At 45.8% G+C, this 21238-nt stretch overlaps 1 protein-coding gene across 5 annotated transcripts in view; it reads right to left on the reverse strand.

Annotated features, from left to right (window-relative positions):
- The window catches only part of CFAP221 (cilia and flagella associated protein 221), a 104578-nt gene extending 83744 nt beyond the window's left edge, over positions 1-20834 (reverse strand). Inside the window, exons 1-7 of one of the 5 annotated variants that reach the window (XM_042994264.1) lie at positions 20697-20834; positions 19487-19576; positions 19116-19301; positions 15317-15417; positions 8198-8284; positions 7954-8052; positions 5691-5791 (exon numbers count right to left, since the gene is read on the reverse strand). In XM_042994264.1, the coding sequence (XP_042850198.1) occupies positions 5691-5791; positions 7954-8052; positions 8198-8284; positions 15317-15417; positions 19116-19254 (527 nt within the window). In that variant the 5' untranslated portion in view covers positions 19255-19301; positions 19487-19576; positions 20697-20834. Of the gene's footprint in view, positions 1-5690; positions 5792-7953; positions 8053-8197; positions 8285-15316; positions 15418-19115; positions 19302-19374; positions 19442-19486; positions 19577-20682 lie in introns of those variants that run through there. The other 4 variants (XM_007091153.3, XM_007091154.3, XM_042994267.1 and 1 more) reach the window with 4 other exon arrangements.
- Positions 20835-21238: the final 404 nt, after the last annotated feature.

Raw genomic sequence — 21238 nt, forward strand, 5'->3', positions numbered from 1 at the left:
GGTTTGTGAGATCAAGCTGCAAGTTGGGATCTGTGCTGATAGTGAGGAGCCCGCCTGGGATTCTCTCTCTCTCCCTCTCTGCCTTTCTCTCTCTCTCAAAATAAATACATAAACTTAAAAAAAAAAATAAAGAGGCAGCTTCTGTTTTATCTCCATTGAACTAACCGTGATCATGCAGGACCGTGGGCCCAGTATTGCTGGATCTTTTCTTTTTTTTTTTTTTAATGCATTTTAAATGTTTATTTACTTTTGAGAGAGACAGACAGCATGAGCAGGGGAGGAGCAGAGAGGCGGTGGGGGGACAGAGGTCTGAAGCGAGCTCCACGTTGACAACAGTGACCCCGTGAGGGGCTTGAACCCATGAACCGTGAGATCATGACCTGATCTGAACTTGGATGCTTAACCGACTGAGCCACCCGGCACCTTTTTTTTCTTTAAAAAAAAAAAAAAAAGTAAAAATCTAAATTTTTATGTGAAATCTTTTGATTTTTAAATGTTGACAGCGAATTCGAGGTTTAAAAAAAAACAAAACAAAACTGTGCGGGCCACCACCATCTGAAGGAAACCAAACAGGTCAGCAGTTTAATTAAATCAGAAGCTACAAATTGGGGGTCAGCAGGTCCAATTCAGAGTGGATGAATGGACGCATGAATGGATGGTTGGATGGATGAATGAATGAATGAAGCAATGACAAGTTGGGGACTAAAAACAGTCTTCAACAGACAAGCTTTGGTGGACTTCGTTCTCTTCCAACAATCTAAAACCTCCTTAGAAAACCATGCGGGGATTTAGGTTTTCCATGAGGAGGCACAAACGGAGAGGCCGAGGATGCGGAGCTAAGGTGGGAGCAGAGAGAGCCAGAAACAAGACTGCAAGCAGTCAGGCACCCCCATCTCTAAAAGACACCAAGACAGGTGGACGCAGGGCAGAAGGAGGTGCTGACTGGAGTTGCCCCGGGGCAGGGCGGGGCGGGAAGGAGAGCCGGGTGAGGCGGGCACAGAAGCAGCTGGGACAAGTGTAGAGTTCAGCATGCGACGACGTGCATCCCTGTCTAGTCCCCGCCCCGATCTCTCAAGCAGCCCCTGCAGAAACCGAAGGAGCAGTGTTGAGGGTGTTCCGTTTGCATAGAGGTGGCGGGGAGGGGGGGGGGGGGGCTCACACTGAGGCAGAGAAAGAGCCAGAAGCCCACTGCCAGATGTCCCAGTGGGCCGCACAGGTGAGGAAATACTGTGATAAGAACAAAAATGAGGCCTCAGGGAGACTGGTGGTCACGAATGAGGCGATCGCTTCTCATGGGTCTGAGCAGCAGCTGGGAACAAGTCTCCCCTTGTAGGGAGGAATATTTCATCACCGGTAATATTTAGAATTGTTGGTGTATGGCGCTATTCAAAAGGAGTCTGACTTCTAGAAGGTTTTGTCCTCTTCAAATATTTTTCCACGGGGGCGCCTGGGTGGCTCAGTCGGTTAAGCGTCAAACTTCGGCTCAGGTCATGATCTCACGGTTCGTGAGTTCGAGCCCCGCGTCGGGCTCTGTGCTGACAGCCTGGAGGCTGCTTCGGATTCTGTGTCTCCCTCTCTCTCTGCCCCTCCCCTGCTCATGCTCTGTCTCAAAAATAAACACTAAAAAAAACAAAAAAAAAACAAAAAAAAAAACAAAAACAAACAAAAAAACCCCACAACACCTCAGTTCAGAGATATTCTCCTCTAGAAAATCCTGTCTGAGCACTTCCCACCCCCTGTCCCAAATGCCCTCACTTCCCACTGCACTGGGTTAGGTGTCCTTGCTCTGAATACACCCACATTAGACATTAGGATTGTCTGCTTGGTCATGATCTCAGCTCTTAAGCATCTCTGTGTACTCAGTACCTAACATGGTGCATTGCACCCACTGGCATTCAGTAAACATCTAATGAATGAATGAATCCCAAATAAAGAACCCACCCAAAGGGTACCTTCAACCCTCAAGGTAGCCTAGAATGAACAGAGAACATTTAAGGTGAAAGCCATTTCAAATCCTTCCCTCCTGCCCTATAACCAGATGTTTTTAGATTGAACGAAGCAGAAGACAGTTTGGACAGTTAACAGTTGTTAAGTAAAGGGCATAAAGCCTTGGGAGGATACTGCCTGCTGCCAGTATGTGTGAAGGAAAAAAGGAGCATGCTTATCCTTTGACAGAGTTTTAAAAAATTCACACCATTATACACAGTAACTCAGTTTAATAAACTGTTTAGCTGAAATTTTCATTCTGATTATAAATGAAGGGCATTATGTACAAAATAGTTTGGGAAAAGCTTCTCAGTAAGTTGGTAGATTTATGTATAAGAATCAGACTAATGTCTGCACTATAAGCTACATTGTTTTCACCAATTTATTAAACCATTGTTCTCAATTCCTTTTTTTTAACTTTTTTTTTTAATGTTTATTTATTTTTGAGAGAGAGAGAGAGAAAGAGACAGAGTGTGAGCAGAAGAGGGCAGAGAGAGAGGGAGACAAAGAATCCAAAGCAGGCTGCAGGCTCTGAACTGTCAGCACACAGCCTGACACGGGGCTGGCACCCATGAACCATGAGATCATGATCTGAGCCAAAGTTGGACGCTTAACCGACTGAGCCACCCAGGTGCCCCTGCCATTGTTCTCAATTCCTAAGCTTGGCTTATGACCCAAACAAAAAGTAATTTGAAATTTGTGGAGGGAAAAAAGGAAAGAAAGAAGGAGGGAGGGAAGGAAGGAAGGAAGGAAGGAAGGAAGGAAGGAAGGAAGGAAAGAAGGATTCAAGAACTAGGAAGTTAGATAGTTCCTACTTTTCTACCACTTTGATTTTCATAAAAGTCACTACAGTCACCCATTTAAAGGAAATAGCTATATTTGGCCTCAAAATGCATAGAGTGAGTGGGTCCTGCCAGGAGGGACTCAACTTTGCAGAGCACTTAGCACTGACAAGGACTGGGTGAAGACAGGAAGGGTTGAAGAGGGGGAGAGAGGAAATACTGGGATAGAGCTCTGGCAAAATGTGTTCCGGAAAATAAACAGAGGGCTGAAGAGCAAGGGGGCAAGAATACATGTCAGTGAAAATGTCAAAATCTGATAATACCCATCGTTCAGCAGTGGTATAGGCAGAGAGGAATTCTCCTGCGCTGCAGGTAGGCGTGTGAATGGGCATAGCCATTCTGGAAAACAAGCTGGTGTTACAAAGTTAACAGTGAACTTGTGGTAGACCATCCACTTGTAGATGCATACCCTGGAGAAACTCTAGAACATGTGCTCCACACCACGTGCAGGGATGTACATCAGCAGTGCTGGTCAAAGCAAGGCACCTGGGTGGCTGAGCATCCGCTTTCAGGCTCGGGTCACGATCTCACTGTTCATGAGTTCATAGTTCAAGCCCCGCATCGGACTCACTGCTGTCAGCACAGAGCATGCTTCTTCAGATCCTCTGTCACCCCCACTCTCTGCCTCTCCCTCGCTCATGCTCTCTCTCAAAAATAAATAAAACGTTAAAAAAAAAACTAAAATAAAAAAAAAATCGTGGTCAATCCATTCAGTGGACACCAACTCTAGCTATGTGAGTTAACATGGCAAAACCACAAAACCCTAATGTGGAATAGAAAAAGCAAGTTGCAGGAGAACTTACATACAGTAAGATTCCACTTATATAAAGATCCCACACTGGCAAAACGAAACAATGTGTTACTTAGGGGTGCATGCGTATGTGGCAAAACTACTAAAATACATCAAAGAAATGATTATCACAAAAGTCCAAGTAGTAGCTGCAAAGTTACTGGTAATGTGTTATGTCTTGAAGGCAGTGTTCATTATATTATTATTGTTTAAACCTTACAGAGCCTGACGCGGGGCTCGAACTCAAAGACCGCGAGATCATGACCAGAGCCGAAGTCGGCCGCTTAACCGACTGAGCCACCCAGGCTATACACATGACTATATATTCTTCTGTGTGTATTATTTATTTGTAATTCTTAAAGAATTTGAGAAAAAAAGTATAGACGGATGGAGAGTCAGAGGTCATGGGAAGGTGTGTGGGCTGGGGGGCGGGTACAAGGAGAAGGTTACACGTCGGCTGAACTAAGGCCACTATTTCAGAATTGATTTGGGGGTTTCGCTCAAGGATGCCAAATGGTACTACAAAGGAAGGGCCATGAAGCTATACATATTAGTCTATAAGCGCTCCCTCATCCCAAAGGGTTCAGCTGGCTCTCTATCTAACCCTGCTATCTGGTCATTAGCAATTTGTACACACCCTGCTCAGTGCTGCTGCAGGCACTTGAACTTGCTTTCACCCCCAAAGCATGCTGAAACCCAGTCTTTGTTCACCATCCGGACCTATAGCAAGAGACATCTAGTATCTGCCAGCTATTGGGTGGATTAACACTCTCCAGTGCTAAATCACCTATAAGATATAGTCCAGGCTCTCTGCTGCCACCATGCCTTTGTACGTGCTATTTCCCCGCCTCAAATGTCATCCTCATATTCTACCACCCTATGGAGTCCTCTTAGGACAACCAGATGTCACCCCCAGAGAAGTGAGGAGTAATCACTCCCATTTCTCCAGTCAGCTTCATCTTCTGGGCCTATATAGGACCCCAAACGTGTCTCTAATACATATAGCACTTAGCGATCGATGTAATTAACCAATGCCATGATTCTATCCCCATTAGACTCTGAGACATTCAGAATCAGAACCTTTGTCGATTTACCTTTTTGCCATGGGTGATATTCAAAGTGTCAATCAATCGGGACTTCTGGGCAGCACTCAAGTAGAGTGGCTATAAGGCTGAGGCCATGTCCTGCAGATGTCTCCCCCCGACCCCCAAATTGCCAGGTATCAACAACTTAGTGGCTGAATCATTAAAAGGTGGCACGGAGGGCAGGAAAGGGGCCAGGCAGCTGGGATGGAGGGACGGGAGCTCAGGACAGTATATATTTCCCAACCAGTATAGAAGTATTAACAACTGGCATGGCCATTATATGGCTTTATCTAACAGCTCAGTATCCATCTTTTTATATCTTTAGGGACAGGTAGAGATATTTAGGTATGAGTAGTAAATATTTAATAAATATTTACTGGAAAAAAACAACAACAGGTACATGACACGGGAGACTATTTTCCCAATAAGACAGGGTCGAGGAATCTGAGACGTGGCTTGGACAGTAACTTTCTGTTCTTTTTGCTTTCCCATCCAAAGCAGAGTTTGGTTAATGGATGGGCACAAAATCCAAGTTGGTCCAATAAGACTCAATCCTGGAACTTTTGCTTGAACATCCCCAACCCCTCCAGTCCCTCCAACCCCTGTTGCCAACAGTGTTTAAAGCTTCTGGCAGCTTTCTTACCCCTGTGAAGGGGAAGCCTCTTGTGAAAGAAGCCTGCAGAGAGAAGCAGAACCAAGAAATGGAGAGAGGCAGGTTCCTGAAAGCTGATTTAAACCCCTAGAACCAGCCATGCCTGAAGATCCACCTTGCAGCTTTCAGTTAAATGGCCCAATAAATTCCCTTCCTTGCTCACGATATTGTGACATGGGCTTTTGTTTTTGTTTTATCTTTCTGACTATTAAGTCCAGGCTAACTCAGCTAGAAAAATACAAATCTAGGAAAAATACAAATCTCAGTTTCTGTTATGCGTATCTCTTAACTTTTCATGACCTATGACATTTTGGTAGGTCATCTTGGTAACTCACCTTTCACCAAGGAGAACATTTGATAGATTTATAAATGAGGGAAAGTCCAGTGTGTTCATGACAGGATAGGCATGGATAGGAATGAGCAAAGTGTCATCTCCCTAAAATTAATGGGAAAAAAAGTCAAGTTTATCATACTGGAGGCTATAATTTTCAAAGGTGAACTTGTAGGCACTTTATTGCTTATGTTGTTTTCTATCGTTAAAAATATTTCCTTAAGAAAGCTGAGTGCTGGGGCGCCTGGGTGGCTCAGTCGGTTGAGCGTCTGACTTCAGCTCAGGTCACGATCTCACGGTCCGTGAGTTCGAGCCCCGCGTCGGGCTCTGGGCTGATGGCTCAGAGCCTGGAGCCTGCTTTCGATTCTGTGTCTCCCTCCCTCTCTGCCCCTCCCCTGTTCATGCTCTGTCTCTCTCTGTCTCAAAAATAAATAAAACGTAAAAAAGAAAAAAAAAATTAAAAAAAAAAAAAAAGAAAGCTGAGTGCTTAAACAGAACATTAGACATACTGAGCTTTCTTAGCTATAACCAAAATGTAGGCGATTCTAAGCACATTTCAGTGAAGCGATATTCACTATTACCCAGGGGAGATGATGCCTTTGTGTAGACACAAAGACAGTAATCTATCAGCTTCTATTTCAGAAAATTAGAAGAAAACACAATCGGCAGTAGCCTGAGAGGAACAGAAACCATGATGGCAGCAGCTGATCCAGATGGCATCGAACAGTAAACAATGAACTGGTATAGGGCACATCTACTTCCAGCCCTGCCTAACGTATGACCTTGAACAAGACCGTTAACCTCTCCAGGCCTCGATTCTTCCTTTGCAAAATGGGAATAATTTCGCCTTCACTTTAAAGGTATTTTTTTAAATTTTTTTTTAATGTTTATTTATTTTTGAGACAGACAGAGACAGAGCATGAACAGGGGAGGGGCAGAGAGAGAGGGAGACACAGAATCTGAAGCAGGCTCCAGGCTCTGAGCCATCAGCCCAGAGTCCGACGCGGGGCTCGAACTCACGGACTGCGAGATCGTGGCCTGAGCTGAAGTCGGACGCTTAACCGACTGAGCCACCCAGGCGCCCCTAAAGGTATTTTTAAGAATGAAAGCCGGTGCTGGCCTGGAAGAGTTAAGAGCACTGAATAAATGCAAGTATCATTATTAGCGCTACCATTAAGTAGCAGCAGACGTGCTGTGGCGCTCTGTACGCCTGCCCTCGAGATTTGTATTCTTGGTACAGATACTCCTTCTGAAAGCAATACTCTAATTTTTAGTTGAGCTTTTTTATTTTCTGTTTAAAAACTGAAACTCACTGGGGCGCCCGGGTGGCTCAGTAGGTTAAAGCGTCTGACTTCGGCTCAGGTCATGATCTCCCAGTAAGTGAGTTCGGGCCCCACGCTGGGCTCTGTGCTGACAGCTCGGGACCTGGAGCCTGCTTCGGATTCTGTGTCTCCCTTTCTCTCCGTGCCCCTCCCTCACTCGTGCTCTGTCTCTCTCTCTGCCTCTCAAACATGAATAAATGTCTCAAAAATTTTTTAAAAATGAAAAAAAAAACTGAAACTCATTGATCACTAAAACATACTCTTCCAGTTTTAGTTATGAAAAACTAAATTTAGTTCACCCGAAGCCTTCTTAACTTGCAAGAGCCGGACGTGGGAGAGAAAAGGAAAGTGTCGGGGTGGGGGTGGGGGGGACAGTCTGAAGAGAGGGATTGACAGCACGTGGAGCTGGGCTCCGGCTGGAGGCCACGGGACGAATTCACTGGCTTAGAAGAGGCTCACAGGGACTCACATGGCGCAGCCATCTGGGGTCAGGCCACACAGGCGCCCACCTCCCTGCAGACCCCCAGGGCTGCCTCTGAGGGCCTTCCCACAGGACACCATCCGGTCCCTGGGGTTTATAATCACAAATTAGGGGTGTTGCTAATTTTGTAACCTAGCACTTAAAGGAGTATGTCGAAGCTACTTGAAAAAAGTCCTTATCAACTCCTAGCGCTACACGATAAATGAGGTTTCTAGGCCAGGGCAGGCAGGAAACCTACAGCAAATGATGTCTCACGGCTCTGCCCTGGTTCTTTGTGGCTCTCACACCTGGGGCCCATGTCACTGGACAAGGACCCTCGTGCCACTCACGCCAACTGCCCAAGGAACACATGCACTGGGTGAGAACTTCACTTACCGTATCATTTCTTCATTCTTCCCTCAGGATGGAAGTCTTGACATCCTTCTGCCCCTTACCCCAAAAACACCAATTTTAAGAAAACTTACCTTACAGTGAACCCGAATGCAGTCGTAATAGTATCTCCACTCATCCGGAGAAAATGTAATGGTGATTGTGAGGGACAAGCCGGGGACAAGGTGGTGTTCCTAGAAGACAAGTAGGCTGTCATGGGGACAGGCCCCAGAGCACACAGACAGCAGGGCTGTACCCCGTCCCAAGCCGACCTACCACCCAGAAAGCCACAACCTAACAAAGAACACAGTGGAGAATAGGTAACCGGACCACACTTACCTTTTTCACATACTTGATCTGAAAGTATTTGGTTTGAGGGGGTAAAATATGCACACGTGTGTCTTCGTTGGAAATATTGACCAGATGCTGCGAGAAACAGAGAAGCATTCAGAGAAAACACGGTCTTATGTATCTGCGTACTTACCTCCGCATTTATTTAGAACTTACCTTGTTCCTGAAGGGATTTGAGGAGATAGAATTTATTGTTTAACTTTCAAAAAGATTTGAAATGCATCACACCCCATTTAAAGAATAATAAAATAAACATAACCCCATTTAAAGGACAATAAAGCACACCCACGTGCCTTCTGCCCAGATTAGGGGCTTTACGAGAGCCTATAGCCCCCAGGAAGCTATCTGCTTAGGCACATGTCCCTCCTCCCCAGTCCTGACCAGTTACCTTGTGTGCCTTTTTGTTGAACTCTGTTAACCTCAAAAACAAAACTCCCAGGGGATGCCTGGTGGCTCAGTCAGTTGAGCATCTGATTTTGGCTCAGGTCATGATCTCACCATTTGTGAGTTCAAGCCCTACATCAGGCTCGCTGCTGTCAGCCTGTCAGCAGAGCCCGCTTTGGATCCTCTGTCCCCTCCTCTCTACTCCTCCCCTGCTTGCAATCTCCCATAAATAAACAAAAATTAAAAAAACAAAACCAAACCTGCCAGTCATCTTGCCAGCAAAAATGGGTTTATTCAGAAGCAGCAGAGAACTGCAAACCAGGACGTGCAGGCTACCGAAAAACCCATACACAAGTGCCCAGACTAAAGGAGAGGACTGCTCTCTTATAGAGGAAAGGGGGAAAGGGGGAGAGCAGTTATAAACAAAAAGTCCATTGGGGTAAACTCCACTGGAGTTTGAAGTATAGGAGTTTTTCACTGGTTGAGCTGTGCCGGTCTCTCATTGGCTGGGCTGTTGCTAGGGCAGGAGGAAAACCTTCCTTTTTCCTGCTGAGATAGCAGCACAGTACCTAAGGTACATCTCTTCCTATTGGGTGTGCAATTGCAGAGTGGTGGGGGCTGAGAGCTCCCCCTGCTGGCCACCCGACTCCTCTCAGAACCAGGTTGCCTTTCATTACGGAATTTTCACAACAACTCCATTTAGGCCTGTGACTCAACTAAGAAGAAGCCAGCCACCCGGTCATCTCCCACAGTTTCTGGAATTACATGCCACTGGTGCTGGGGGCCCAGCAACACTTAGGTGGTCAAAAAAATCAGGAAAAAGGCCTGTGGCTAGGACAGCCTCCAATCCATCCCTGGGGCAAATGGGAAAGATGTCCAGGTCGGGAATTCTCTGCCCATGAGGTAGGACAATATGATGGACAAATTAACTCGGTCTCCAAGTACAGGTGTCTTTCCTCCTTCTGCTTGAGATGGGACCAAGAACTTTGGAATCTGGGGGTTTGGGCTTCACCTGGGCAAGGAACAGTTAAGAGGAGTTTGGTTTCCAAAGTCTAGGCCAGAGGCTGGGCCTGTCACGGGGCCCATTGTCCAACACTGAAGCCCTAAATTAAAATTCAGATATTACTTCCTGATGACGTTACAGTAGTGTTTGCATTTGTTAAAAGTTATTCTTTGTCACCTCTGAACATGCCTAAAGTGACCCTGTGTTTTGGCATATCTTTTCTTTTTTTTAATATGCTAAAAGCCTTAAAAAAACAAAAAACAAAAAACAAAAAAAGTTCTCCAGGCCACTCCTGACCTCCAAGGAGCCTGCAGAGGGGCAGTTTGGGTGAAGGTGTGGGCTCCTGGGGCCCTGCTCTTGAGAGGGGGTCTTTCAACAGAGATTGGGGGGACAGGTATGCTGGGACCCAGGATGCCTGGGGCCTGTGTTCATCACACCCAGAACCCTGGGGTGGTGGGACCTGCCTGGAGGTGGAGAGGTAGCCATGCAGCCCCAGGACCTGGAAGCCTTGACAAAGAACTCAGCCCCCTGGGGCGCCTGGGTGGCTCAGTGGGTTGAGCATCTGACTTAGGCTCACGTCATGATCTTGCAGTTCATGAGTTTGAGCCCCACGTCGGGCTCACTGCTGTCAGAGCAAAGCCCACTTGGGATCCGCTATCCCCCTCTCTCTGCCCCTCCCCTGCTTACATTCACTCAAAAATAAACAAACATTTAAAAAAAAAAAATGAACTCTATGCCCATGCTTGTCATCAAAGGAAGCCCTCGCGTTGCAGTCCAAGAATTGGGAGTAGAGGTGGTTTATATTGTCTGTCACTTAAAAAAAAAAAATCCAGTATGAGGATAGGGCAACAAACAAGGGTGGTAGGGACTGCTTTTACTGTGTATTCCAGGTGTGTATTTCTTAGAAGAAATCAGTAATCTGCACTCTAGGAGTACTTAGTGCACACTACAAGATCCTAACCCAGAGTCCATACTCCAGAGGTGGCTACTAAAAGCACTTCAATCCTGTTCACCTAAACTGACACTAGAGGGTCTTCAATATAAGCATAAGGGATGTTCAGGGTATACGTACTAACTAGGAACATCATACAGGCATTCCTGCTCTTAAACAAAAGGCACAGGAGAACCTGGTGAGCCCAGAGCCCAGTGTCCTTTACAGTGACCTCCAAAGACCCAGGACTCCTTTAGGTCTTGCGTTTTGCACAGCACAAAACATATTGTTAGCCCGTTGGAAGGGTGGCCAATCTTACCCACAGATGCTCCTGCATCTGCTGCCAGCAAAGCTTCCTTGCAAGGAGCTAATGGCTGGGCCTTCCTGGAGACTGCGAGTATGGAAATTCCTTGTTGCCTGCTTGCTAGTAAGTGTCTTATGCGTTGCACAATTTCTTCTTGGGCCTGTTTGCATTGCGGCAGATAAACCTGGTAGTGAGGCTGCTGGGAGGGGACTGGTGGCTCCCATCTCCCATCGGGGTCAGATTATCAATATGCACCTGGCAATGAGACATAACTTCATGGACTTAGGTCAGTTTGCAATCAGCCGCATCACGGGCTATAGAGAGGTCTGTCCTCAAAGCTCCTGACGTGGCTCAGCTGTTCCAGTCTTCCTGAATGGGAGGAGACAGAAGCTGGCTCTCCCGAGACTGGAGATGTGGCCAGCACCTGTGGGTGAGGGCCCAGCCACAACTTGATTTTAAAAAATACAGAAGCGGCGGGCGCCTGGGTGGCTCGGTCGGTTGAGCGTCTGACTCTTGATTTCGGCTCAGGTCATGATCTCGCAGTTCGTGGGATCAAGCCCCCTATCAGGCTCTGCACTGACAGAGTGGAGCCTGCTTGGGATTCTCTCTCCCTCTCTGTCTCTACCCCTGCCCTACTCGCGCTCTGGGTCTCTCTCTCAAAATAAATAAATAAACATTTTTAAAAAAGTAGAAACCTGATGCTTCCTCCAACCTGAGTGTGGCAGAGCAAATTCAAACACGCCCACTACTCATTTGTAGGTGAAGCCTATGCTTTGGAACTCAGGAGATAATATCTGCATTGTCAAATGAATAAAAAAATAGCAATAAGAAAATACTGAATTAATTTCTTAAATAATTAAACAACATAGATCCCATTTATGATCATAAAAGATGTATTCTTTGGCTATACATTGCAGGGGGGTGGGGAGGATCTTAAAGGCTGCAATAGGGAATTGAAAACTAAAACTATTATTTCAGAAAGCCTGAAGCAACTGTTAATTTATGTAAGATAAGTCTGTATAGGCTAACAACTTTGTTTTGGGCTGGCCACAGCAACACTGCTTGTCTCATGAGAAAATGCAGTAATGATTTATTTAATAAATATAGTTTCCCAAACAAAATCTTTCTTCCAAGGGGGTAAAAAGAATTTAAGAGGTCTTTGTTTTGAGAAACACTATTTCCAATTTTGAAGAAAGTTGAAGCATTGATCTCAATATGAATCCAAGCGAAATGCTTTCAATCCTTTAACCAGATCTGGATCAATCTCAAATGTTAATGAACAATTTATTGTGGTTTTAAACCCACATTCAATCATTCCATTCTTGGAAAATTTGCATAGTTTCCTGTAGCAACACCAAGATAAAAACAGAGCTGGATTTTCCCCGTGTTTGGCAAGAATCTCAAGGTAATTGCCTTAGGCTTCCGCTTAACTCTGCTGGTGGAAACAGGAGGCTTGGCTCTCCCAAGATCTCCCAGAAGGCTATTAAGATGAAATCATTTTTCACATGTATCTATTCCTGTTTGTACAAAAGAGATGATCTCTATTCTTCAACAGAATGAAGCTTTCACCTCCCTCCCCAAACCCTACAGTCTAAGTAAACCAGATTGCACGCTAGTATCCAAATTTGCAGCATGGACCCTGAACCTCTCAACGTCTTCCTTTATGCCCTGAATATCCTTTTCCCACTTCTCTTTCCTTCTGGGCTATATCAAGTGGCTTCTCCTCCTCATGCTTATCTTTTTGTTTTTAAGATTTTCTTTTTTACGTAATCTCTACACCCAGTGTGGGGCTCAAACTTATAACTCCAAGATCAAGAGTCACATGTTCTGGGGTGCCTGGGTAGCTCAGTCAGTTAAGCTTCCGACTCTTGACTTCAGCTCAGGTCATGATCTCACGGTCCGTGAGTTCAAGCCCCACGTTGGGCTCTCCACTGACAGTGTGGAGCCTACTTGAGATTTTCAATCTCTTTCTCTCTCTGCCCCTCCATCCCTCTCAAAAATAAATAAATAAACAAACAAACAAAAAAAGAGTCACCTGCTTTACCAACTGAGCCAGCCAGATGCCCCACAAGATTTTTTTTTTAAATCATGACCATCCTGGCCTAAATATCTTCAACATCATTAGTCATTAGGGAGATGCAAATAAAATGTGCAAATACACAAAAATACAAATAAAGTAGTGAGTTGAACGGTGGCCTCAGGAAGGCATGTTCATATCCTAACACCTGGAGCCTGTGAATGTGACCTTATTTGACAAAAGGATCGTTGTGGGTGTTATTAAGGACCTTGAGATTCAATCATCCTGAATTACCCAGGTAGGCCTCAGTCCAATAACCTGTCTGTGTACGAGAAGAGAAGACAGAGAGTCAGAGAGGGCCATGGGAAGGCAGAGGCAGAGAGTGGAGTCATGTAGCCACAAGCCAAGCAACACCTGCCAGAAGCTGCCAGAGGCGAAACTACATTCTCCCCAAGAACCTCTGGAGGGAGCACAGCTCTGCCGACACCTTGATTTCGGACTCTGACCTCCAGAATAAATCTCTGGCTTACTAAGATCCTCAATTTGTGGTTATTTGTTAGAGCAGCCACAGAAAACTAACATACCATATAACCCAACAGTTCTACTCCTTGGTATACATCCAGGAGGACTGAAAATAAGTCCACGCAAAAACACGTACACAAGTGTCCCTAAGAGTGCTATTCATAGGAGGCTCAAAGTTGAAACCCAAACGTCCATCGGATGAATGGCTAAACAAAACATGGGATAGGCATACAATGGAACAGTATTCAGTCATGGAAAGGAAGGAAGTACTGATAGATGCCACAAGTCGGATGAGCCTGGGAAACATTAGGCCAAATGACAGAAGCCAGTCACACAAGACTACATGTTATATGATTCCACTTATATGAAATGTCCAGAGTAGTTAAATCTATACCAATGGAAAGCAGATTAGTGGGCGCCTGGGGTAAAGGTAGACTGGGTGAAGGAATAAGGAGAGTGAGGGTGCTGGGGGGGGTGGGGAGTGAATTGTTTATTCATTAATTATTATAAACAGCGAGGAACTATGAAAGATAATTATTTTAATTCTACCCTACCACCGTTGAGGCAGCAAACCTAATATCAGGAAAAATAAGCTTCAAAATCAACTATTAACCTTTGATGCTGTGTTCTAAAAAATGTGTCCTCATTAGTTGGGGGGGGTGGATTTCCTATTCACCATTTTAAATTCTAACCCTTTTACCAAGGGGAAACACTTGGCACCTAACAGATTTCTCTCCGGATTCATTCTCTCTACCCACTTTGAGGCACGAGGACTCACGGAAATGGCGTTGTTTGTTGGGGACTGCCTGATAGAAACCTGACTTCACTTCCTGACGGCTTGGCCATGTGTCAGCTTCTTCTCCTTGCCCTGAGCAATCCAACACAATACTTGGACTTCTTTCTTAAAATGACCTACTCTAAGACATGGCTTCTAAGAATGCATCACGTCTAAAAGTAGAGACTCTTGAGGCATCTGTTGACAGAGCCAGAGGGGGGAACATCGTGTACAAAGCCAGAGTCTCAGAGGGCCCGTGTGAAGAGAGCCCACCTCTGCCCCACTCCCAACACATGCACAGATGCCATTGTGGCTCAGATCCAGAACCCAGTGGGAGTAGTTCTGAGATGTCCTGCTCAGTGTGACTTTAGGGGGTCGATGTGAGGTCATTGAGGTTGTAGAGGTGACTTAAATGTTCAGGTCCCTAGAAGCATAGAAGTTAGGGATGCTGTGGCCACCCAGAGCCCACCCCAGTTTGAACATGCCGTCGATGAAGGGCACCCACGAAACTCTGTGGTGGACTGAAGTCCGTCCTTTCAACTGTCCCTTCTGGAGCCTGTCCAGTGGAGCTGACCCTTGCCACCAGACCCAGCTAGAATCTCTCTGGTCAGAATGGATGAATTAGGCATGGGCATCAGACCTGAACAGGTGGAACAGAACCCTCACCAGAGCCTCTTAGGAAAGGGATACCCCTTTCCCTGGTGGTGTAGGCTTGGAGCAAGCAGGCACTGGTTTAGAGGAAGGCGGCCAAAAAGTCAAAGTCGGTCTCTATCACTTCCTAGCTGTGTGTTCTTGAGCCAACTATTTAACCTCCTGGAGTCCTGGTTTCCTTGTCTATAGACTGAGAGTAATAGTACAACCTCCACAGAGCGAGTGTAAGGACGAAATTGAATCATGGGTGGCACAGGGCACCCAGCTCCTAGCCCCTAAGAGCCAGTTAGCAATGACACCCATTCAAAAAGAATGCCGTGAGGAGCCTTTGGTAGGAGAAAGTAGCTTGTCCAAGGACACTGGTACAACTTTAAAATTTCTCATCCTAGAACCATCTTTCTGGCCCAATGGACATTCGTGCTTCTGCAGATTACGCTGCTGTTTAAATGAATAATATAGATGCAGAACATTCACGTCATTTCATTACTATGATTAGTTATCCCACTTAAAAAATACCTACCAGAATCTGTTGGTGTTGTTCTTCTACTTGATAGCCTCCAAAATGCACTACGCCAGGTTTTGCCTGTATGACCTTATTATTCAGAAGTTTTGCATAAACCTCTATAAAAGCAATGTAAACAAGTACATCAGGAGATGAGACATAAAAGAAAATCTTAAATAAAAGAAGATCCTGTTAAGGTGGGCTCTCTTTAGGATATTTTAAGCCTATGAAAGTTTCAGACAGAGGATACAGATGTGAACCAGATTAATGATCTATTCCAAATGAACTGTACTGCTTCTCCCCATTTTTACACATTGTTTGGGAGATATTATCATCACAATACAAATTCACATGTACTGTTGACCACTTAGTGAAATAATCTGCTCTTCACGTTTTGTGCAAGTCTTCAAAATAAAATGCGAGCTTGTAAAAAGCACGCGCCTTATCTTTGCTGCTCCGTATAACACCAAGATTACCTAGCATGCGATGAATATCCAAACACCAAGTGTTAGTTTTCTAATGTGTGTTTAACTGTTATTATTTCATTTCCTCTGGATAGAATTACAATGTGATCTATCACATTGTAAAGCTCTGAATAGTTATCGCTCTGGACAGAAAAGTCTCCAACTGCTATTACTATAATGTGAATGTCTTGTCTTTTTTCTTTTCTTTTCTTTTCTTTTCTTTTCTTTTCTTTTCTTTTCTTTTCTTTTCTTTTCTTTTCTTTTCTTTTCTTTTCTTTTTTTCAGTTTTGAGAACAAGGTTGAAACAGCTGATCTCTTTTACAAAAGGGTACAGGCTCAGTCCCTTAAGTGTCTGACTATTGATTTGGGCTCAGGTCATGATCTCACAGTTTGTGAGTTCCAGCCCCACGTCGGGTTCTGTGCTGACAGTGTGGAGCCTGCTTGGGATTCCCTCTCTCTGCTCCTCCCCCGCTTGCTCTCTAGCTCTTTCTCAAAATAAATAAAAATTAAAAAAAAAAAATTGTCACTGTTTCAAAGAAGACATCCAGATGGCCGACAGACACATGAAAACATACTCAACGTCACTCATCATCAGGGAAATACAAATCAAAACCACACAGATACCACCTCACGCCGGTCAGAGTGGCTGAAATTAACAACTCAGGAAACAACAGATGCTGGCGAGGATGTGGAGAAATGGGAACCCTCTTGCACTGTTGGTGGGAATGCAACCTGGTGCAGCCACTCTGGAAAACCGTGTGGAGGTTCCTCAAAAAAATTAAAAGTAGAACTACCCTATGACCCAGCAATAGCACTGCTAGGAATTTATCCAAAGGATACAGGAGTGCTGATGCATGGGGGCACATGTACCCCAATGTTTATAGCAGCACTTTCAAAAATAGCCAAATTATGGAAAGAGCCTAAATGTCCATCAACTGATGAGTGGATAAAGAAGATGTTGTTTACGTACGCAATGGAATACTACTAGGCAATGAGAAAGAATGAAATCTGGCCATTTGTAGCAACGTGGATGGAACTGGAGGGTATTATGCTAAGTGAAATAAGTCAGGCAGAGAAAGACAGATACCATATGTTTTCATTCCTATGTGGAACCTGAGAAACTTAACAGAAGACCACGGGGGAAGGGGAGGGGGGAAAAAAAGAATTACAGAGAGGGAGGGAGGCAAACCATAAGAGACTCTTAAATACAGAGAACAAACTGAGGGTTGATGGGGATGAGGGGGGGGGAGGGGAAGTGGGTGATGGGCATTGAGGAGGGCACGTGTTGGGACGAGCACTGGGTGTTGTACATAAGCGATGAATCACAGGAATCTACTCCCGAAAACAAGCGCACACTGTATGCTCTGTATGTTAGCCAACTTGACAATAAAATATATTAAAAAAAAAAAAAAGCATCCAGGTCTAAACAACTTTTCCCAGCTCTTCATTCAGGCAGGAACTGAGATGTGTAGGAGGCACTGGGAACCCACTACCCCATTGTCTCTGCGCCTTTAGCACTGATGTCAGGCATTTGTTCGTAATCCTCACTCCGACCCTGCGCAGCAGGTATTATTTCCATTGTGCAGATGAAGGTGCTGAGACTCAACAAGATTAAGCAACTTGCCCACGGCTGGTAGTGGAAAATCAAGCCCAGGTCTGATTCCAGCTGGTAGACTGCCTCCTTCAATACGAATGCACCATCCAATTTCTCACCAACGGTCACTTTTCACCTTTGGCTATATCCACACCCTGTGAGCCACAGATCCCCTACCCCGCTCCTTAGCCCAGTGTGATTCTTGTAAACATCTAGAGTGAGTGTGAAATGGTTGATGTTCTTGCTCCTCACCAGGTGAGCTGAACACTGTCATCAGCTTTGGGCCAAAGTGAAGGGCTGGAATGGGGTAAGGATGGTCTTTCTGGGGATAGATGATCTCTGTCGGTTATCTGATCATTTTTTTAAGTACTGAAATGAACATTATTTGGTAATTTTTAAAAGATTTTACTTTTAAGTAATCTCTATACCCAAGGTGGGGCTCGAATTCAAGACCCTAAGATCAAGATTCGCACGCTCCTCTGAGTGAGCCAGCCAGGTGCCCCATTTGAAAAAAATTTTTTCAAGTTTATTTATTTATTTTTGAGAGAGAGAGAGAGAGAGAGAGAGAGAGCACACTGCCATGAGCACGAGGGATGGGCAGGGAGAGAAGAGGAGAGAGAATCCCAGGCAGGCTCCACACTCACCTTGGAGCCCAACATGGGGCTTGATCTCCCAACCGACCATGAGATCATGGCCTGAGTTGAAATCAAGAGTCAGAAGTCTCACCGACTGAGCCACCCAGGCACCCCTATTTGGTAAATTTTTTAGATGCTGGATATTTTGCTTTTGTTTTTAGAGCCACAAACAGGTGTAAAATAGGCATTGCTCTGCTAATACCCAGAAATAGTTGAGTATATTAATCTGCATTCAATAAGTTCTACGGTAATGAAAGAGCCACACCAAATTACTGTATTTCCAGCATTTGTGATGGGCCTTGCAAGATGAATTGGAAGCCAGCTAGTGTGATGGTAGAGAGCTGGACATTGGGCTACAACGACTGAACACCACCTCCCCACTCAGCTGTGCCGCCTTGGGGAATTCGTTTGACCTCTCTGATTGTCAGCTTTCCCAACAGTAAAATGAAAACAGAACGCTGATGTTGTGCAGAATGAGTGAGAATAACGTAGGCCGAATGATTAGCCTTCTACATAATCACTAGAGGATCTACCAGGCTTTCCATGTACATGGAATGGGAGAGATGCGCACGGAAAAAAGCAAGGGAGTATTAAGTGCATGTGGTCTTGAAGGAGCAGGAGTAATGGTGTGGCTGCAGCTGGGGGTGAGAGGTACAGAGCATGGTAGGCCTGGGGGGCGGGGCCGAGTAGGCAAGTTCACAGCCACAGCAGAGGAGGCCAAATGCCAAGGGAAAGAATCGCAGCTCTATTCCGTATGCAAGGGAACCGCTGAGAGCATCTGAGCAGAACAGGGGCAGGGACAGCCGTGATTCCACAAAGGAAACTGACGGGGTGTGAAGGTCGGAAGGAGGAGAGCACTACAATATCCTAGTGACCTGCTGAGGCAGTGGGGACAGATAGGTAAGATATTTGAGGAAGTGGGAGCAGCAGAACTTGGTGACTCATGTACACCACAAGGACCTATCACGTGAGTGGATGGGCCTAAATAGAACCATTGTTCTTAATAATAAAACCTATTGTAAGCCTATAAGACAATATAGAGAGATCAGCACCAAAAATTTCTTTGTGCTTTCTGGACTTTGGATCCTCTGCGATCCAACTTACTTGATTAGATTCCAACTTACTTGATTCTAGAAGGTGATTAGGTACTGGAGTTCTTTTCTTAGGCTCCTCCACGAGGCTCCTCAAAAGGAGGGGAGATACGTTAGTAAATGGTTCTTTGGCACTGTTTAGCTCTCTGCTGGGGGTTTTCACCACTGCCATTTTATCATGAAAAATTGAGTCTCCTTTTTAGAGCCAAAGGTCACTTCCTGGGAAGAAAACAGTAGCAGTATGAGAAAGCACGCACATTTTTTTTTTTTTCTCAATCTTTAACAAACGTACCTCTGTGACTGTGCGGTTAACTGTGGCCCAGGCCCTCCCTGCCTCCCTGCCTTTGCCGGCCACTCCATTCCCACACAGGGCTGTCCCGTTAATCTGGCGTCACATATCACACCCCAATCTCCTGCCGTCGCTCAAAACCCTTCGGTGGCCCTTAATTTTCAAGAGCTTTTCCCAAACTGTAGTCCTGAGATGCTTTGGACTCCTGAAGGGAAAAATAAAGGCACTCACAATCAAAAAAATCAGAAAATGTTGAAGTAAATAGTTAAACAGGCCTCTTCTGAGATTTCTCCAAATCAGTTTCTTAGTTGCATGTGACCATGAAACCCTTTAACATTTGGAGACACTATTTATAAGACACTGGCATTTTTGAGCCACCTTCCTGGGCCCCTCTCTGGGGTGAAAAGGAGACGGGGCAGCCAATAGGCCCCCTCCACCACCAGGGGGTGCATTCCTAGGGGCTCTGTCCCAGGACCTAGGGTCCCGGTTCATGTTGACCCTTTGTCAGACTTGCTTTTCCTTAACATTCATTTTAAGTTCCACCCTCTTCATAAAGGCCACACTGACCCCAACACCCTTCAACATACTTTACAACTACTGCCTCTACTACTCATGAAGTATGAATGATTTATTGCCATGTACAAGCCTAGGCATCTTGGTATCTTCTACAGCTAAGTCTCTAAACTGGGGGTCCTTGGACAAGTAAGCTTGGGGGGGGGGTGCTGCTCTGTGATGCCTCTGAGACTGAATGTAAAATCCGGTCTGGATCTTTATGTGCTTGCTTTTTTTTTTTTTTTTTTTTTTCTGGAGAAGACTCATAGCTTTAGATTCTCCAGAGTCCACAACAGCAAGCAAAATACAGTGACTATACTGAAGCAGGTGTTTACCAATCATTTTCTGAAAATTTCTCCTTTCCCCTTACCCCCAGCCCCAGCATCTCTGAAGATTCCCTACTAGAGACACAGCCTCTACCTCACCTGCTTCGTTCCCTTTCATCCCTTCAACACCTGCCTCAAAGTTCACTTTCCAGCCCCCTCTCCTTGGGGCCCCTCAAATTCCTCGCCTGTACTTCAGGCAGGAACAATGCCTAAACCATTTGCAGGAGAGCTCTCCTATTCCAGTTCACTCACTCCAGGGTGAACTTGTCTCTTTTCACACACCCCCATCCTTGGTCTCCTGGCCCCATCCTCTACCCGCAGGCCCTCTCATCCTAGCCAGACGCCTGCTCTCCCTCAGCGCCCCTTCACTCCATCTCCGGCTAGGGGTAGGGGTCGACCCCAGCCCCATGCACTACCCACATCCTCACTTAACCCTTTAGGTCCGACCTCTCCTCTGACCACCTGCCCGCGGTTCAGGCAGCCTCAGCAGCTCAGCGGCAGCCAAGGGGGCACTCCTAGCCCCAGGTCCCAGGCCGCTCACACAGGAGGTGGTTCCGGGGCGGGATTCGGCCGGCGCCAGCCACCGTCGCCATGACAACTAGGACGCGCTCCCAGGGTCGGCGGCCGGACGCAACCAAACTCCCCAGGGACGTGGGGGCGGGGCGGATACGGGCTGCAGGCGCTGGAGCTCCGGAGGCCGCTGGTGACTTCTGGGGACTCGAAGCAGTCTGTGCGGCCTGGGCAAGAACAGAGAGAACGACTTAGGAGGTGCGAGGGCAATGGATTTCCGAAGGGAAATGAGAAAGTCATAAAAGTATAAAAAAGTATAAACTGGAATCCTGCGAGAGCAGATGGCGGAGAGCGGCTGGCCCCCCAAGGGGCGGGGCCTCCTGAGCTCAGTGGGTGGAGCTTCCCGCCAGACATTCATTCACCCAATCACTTAATTCTTCAATATATTTTGTTTTCCGTTTTCTGTTACAGTAAATTTC

This window comes from Panthera tigris, chromosome C1 (genome assembly GCF_018350195.1).
Source record: "Panthera tigris isolate Pti1 chromosome C1, P.tigris_Pti1_mat1.1, whole genome shotgun sequence".
In the NCBI taxonomy this organism is placed as follows: Eukaryota; Metazoa; Chordata; class Mammalia; order Carnivora; family Felidae; genus Panthera; species Panthera tigris.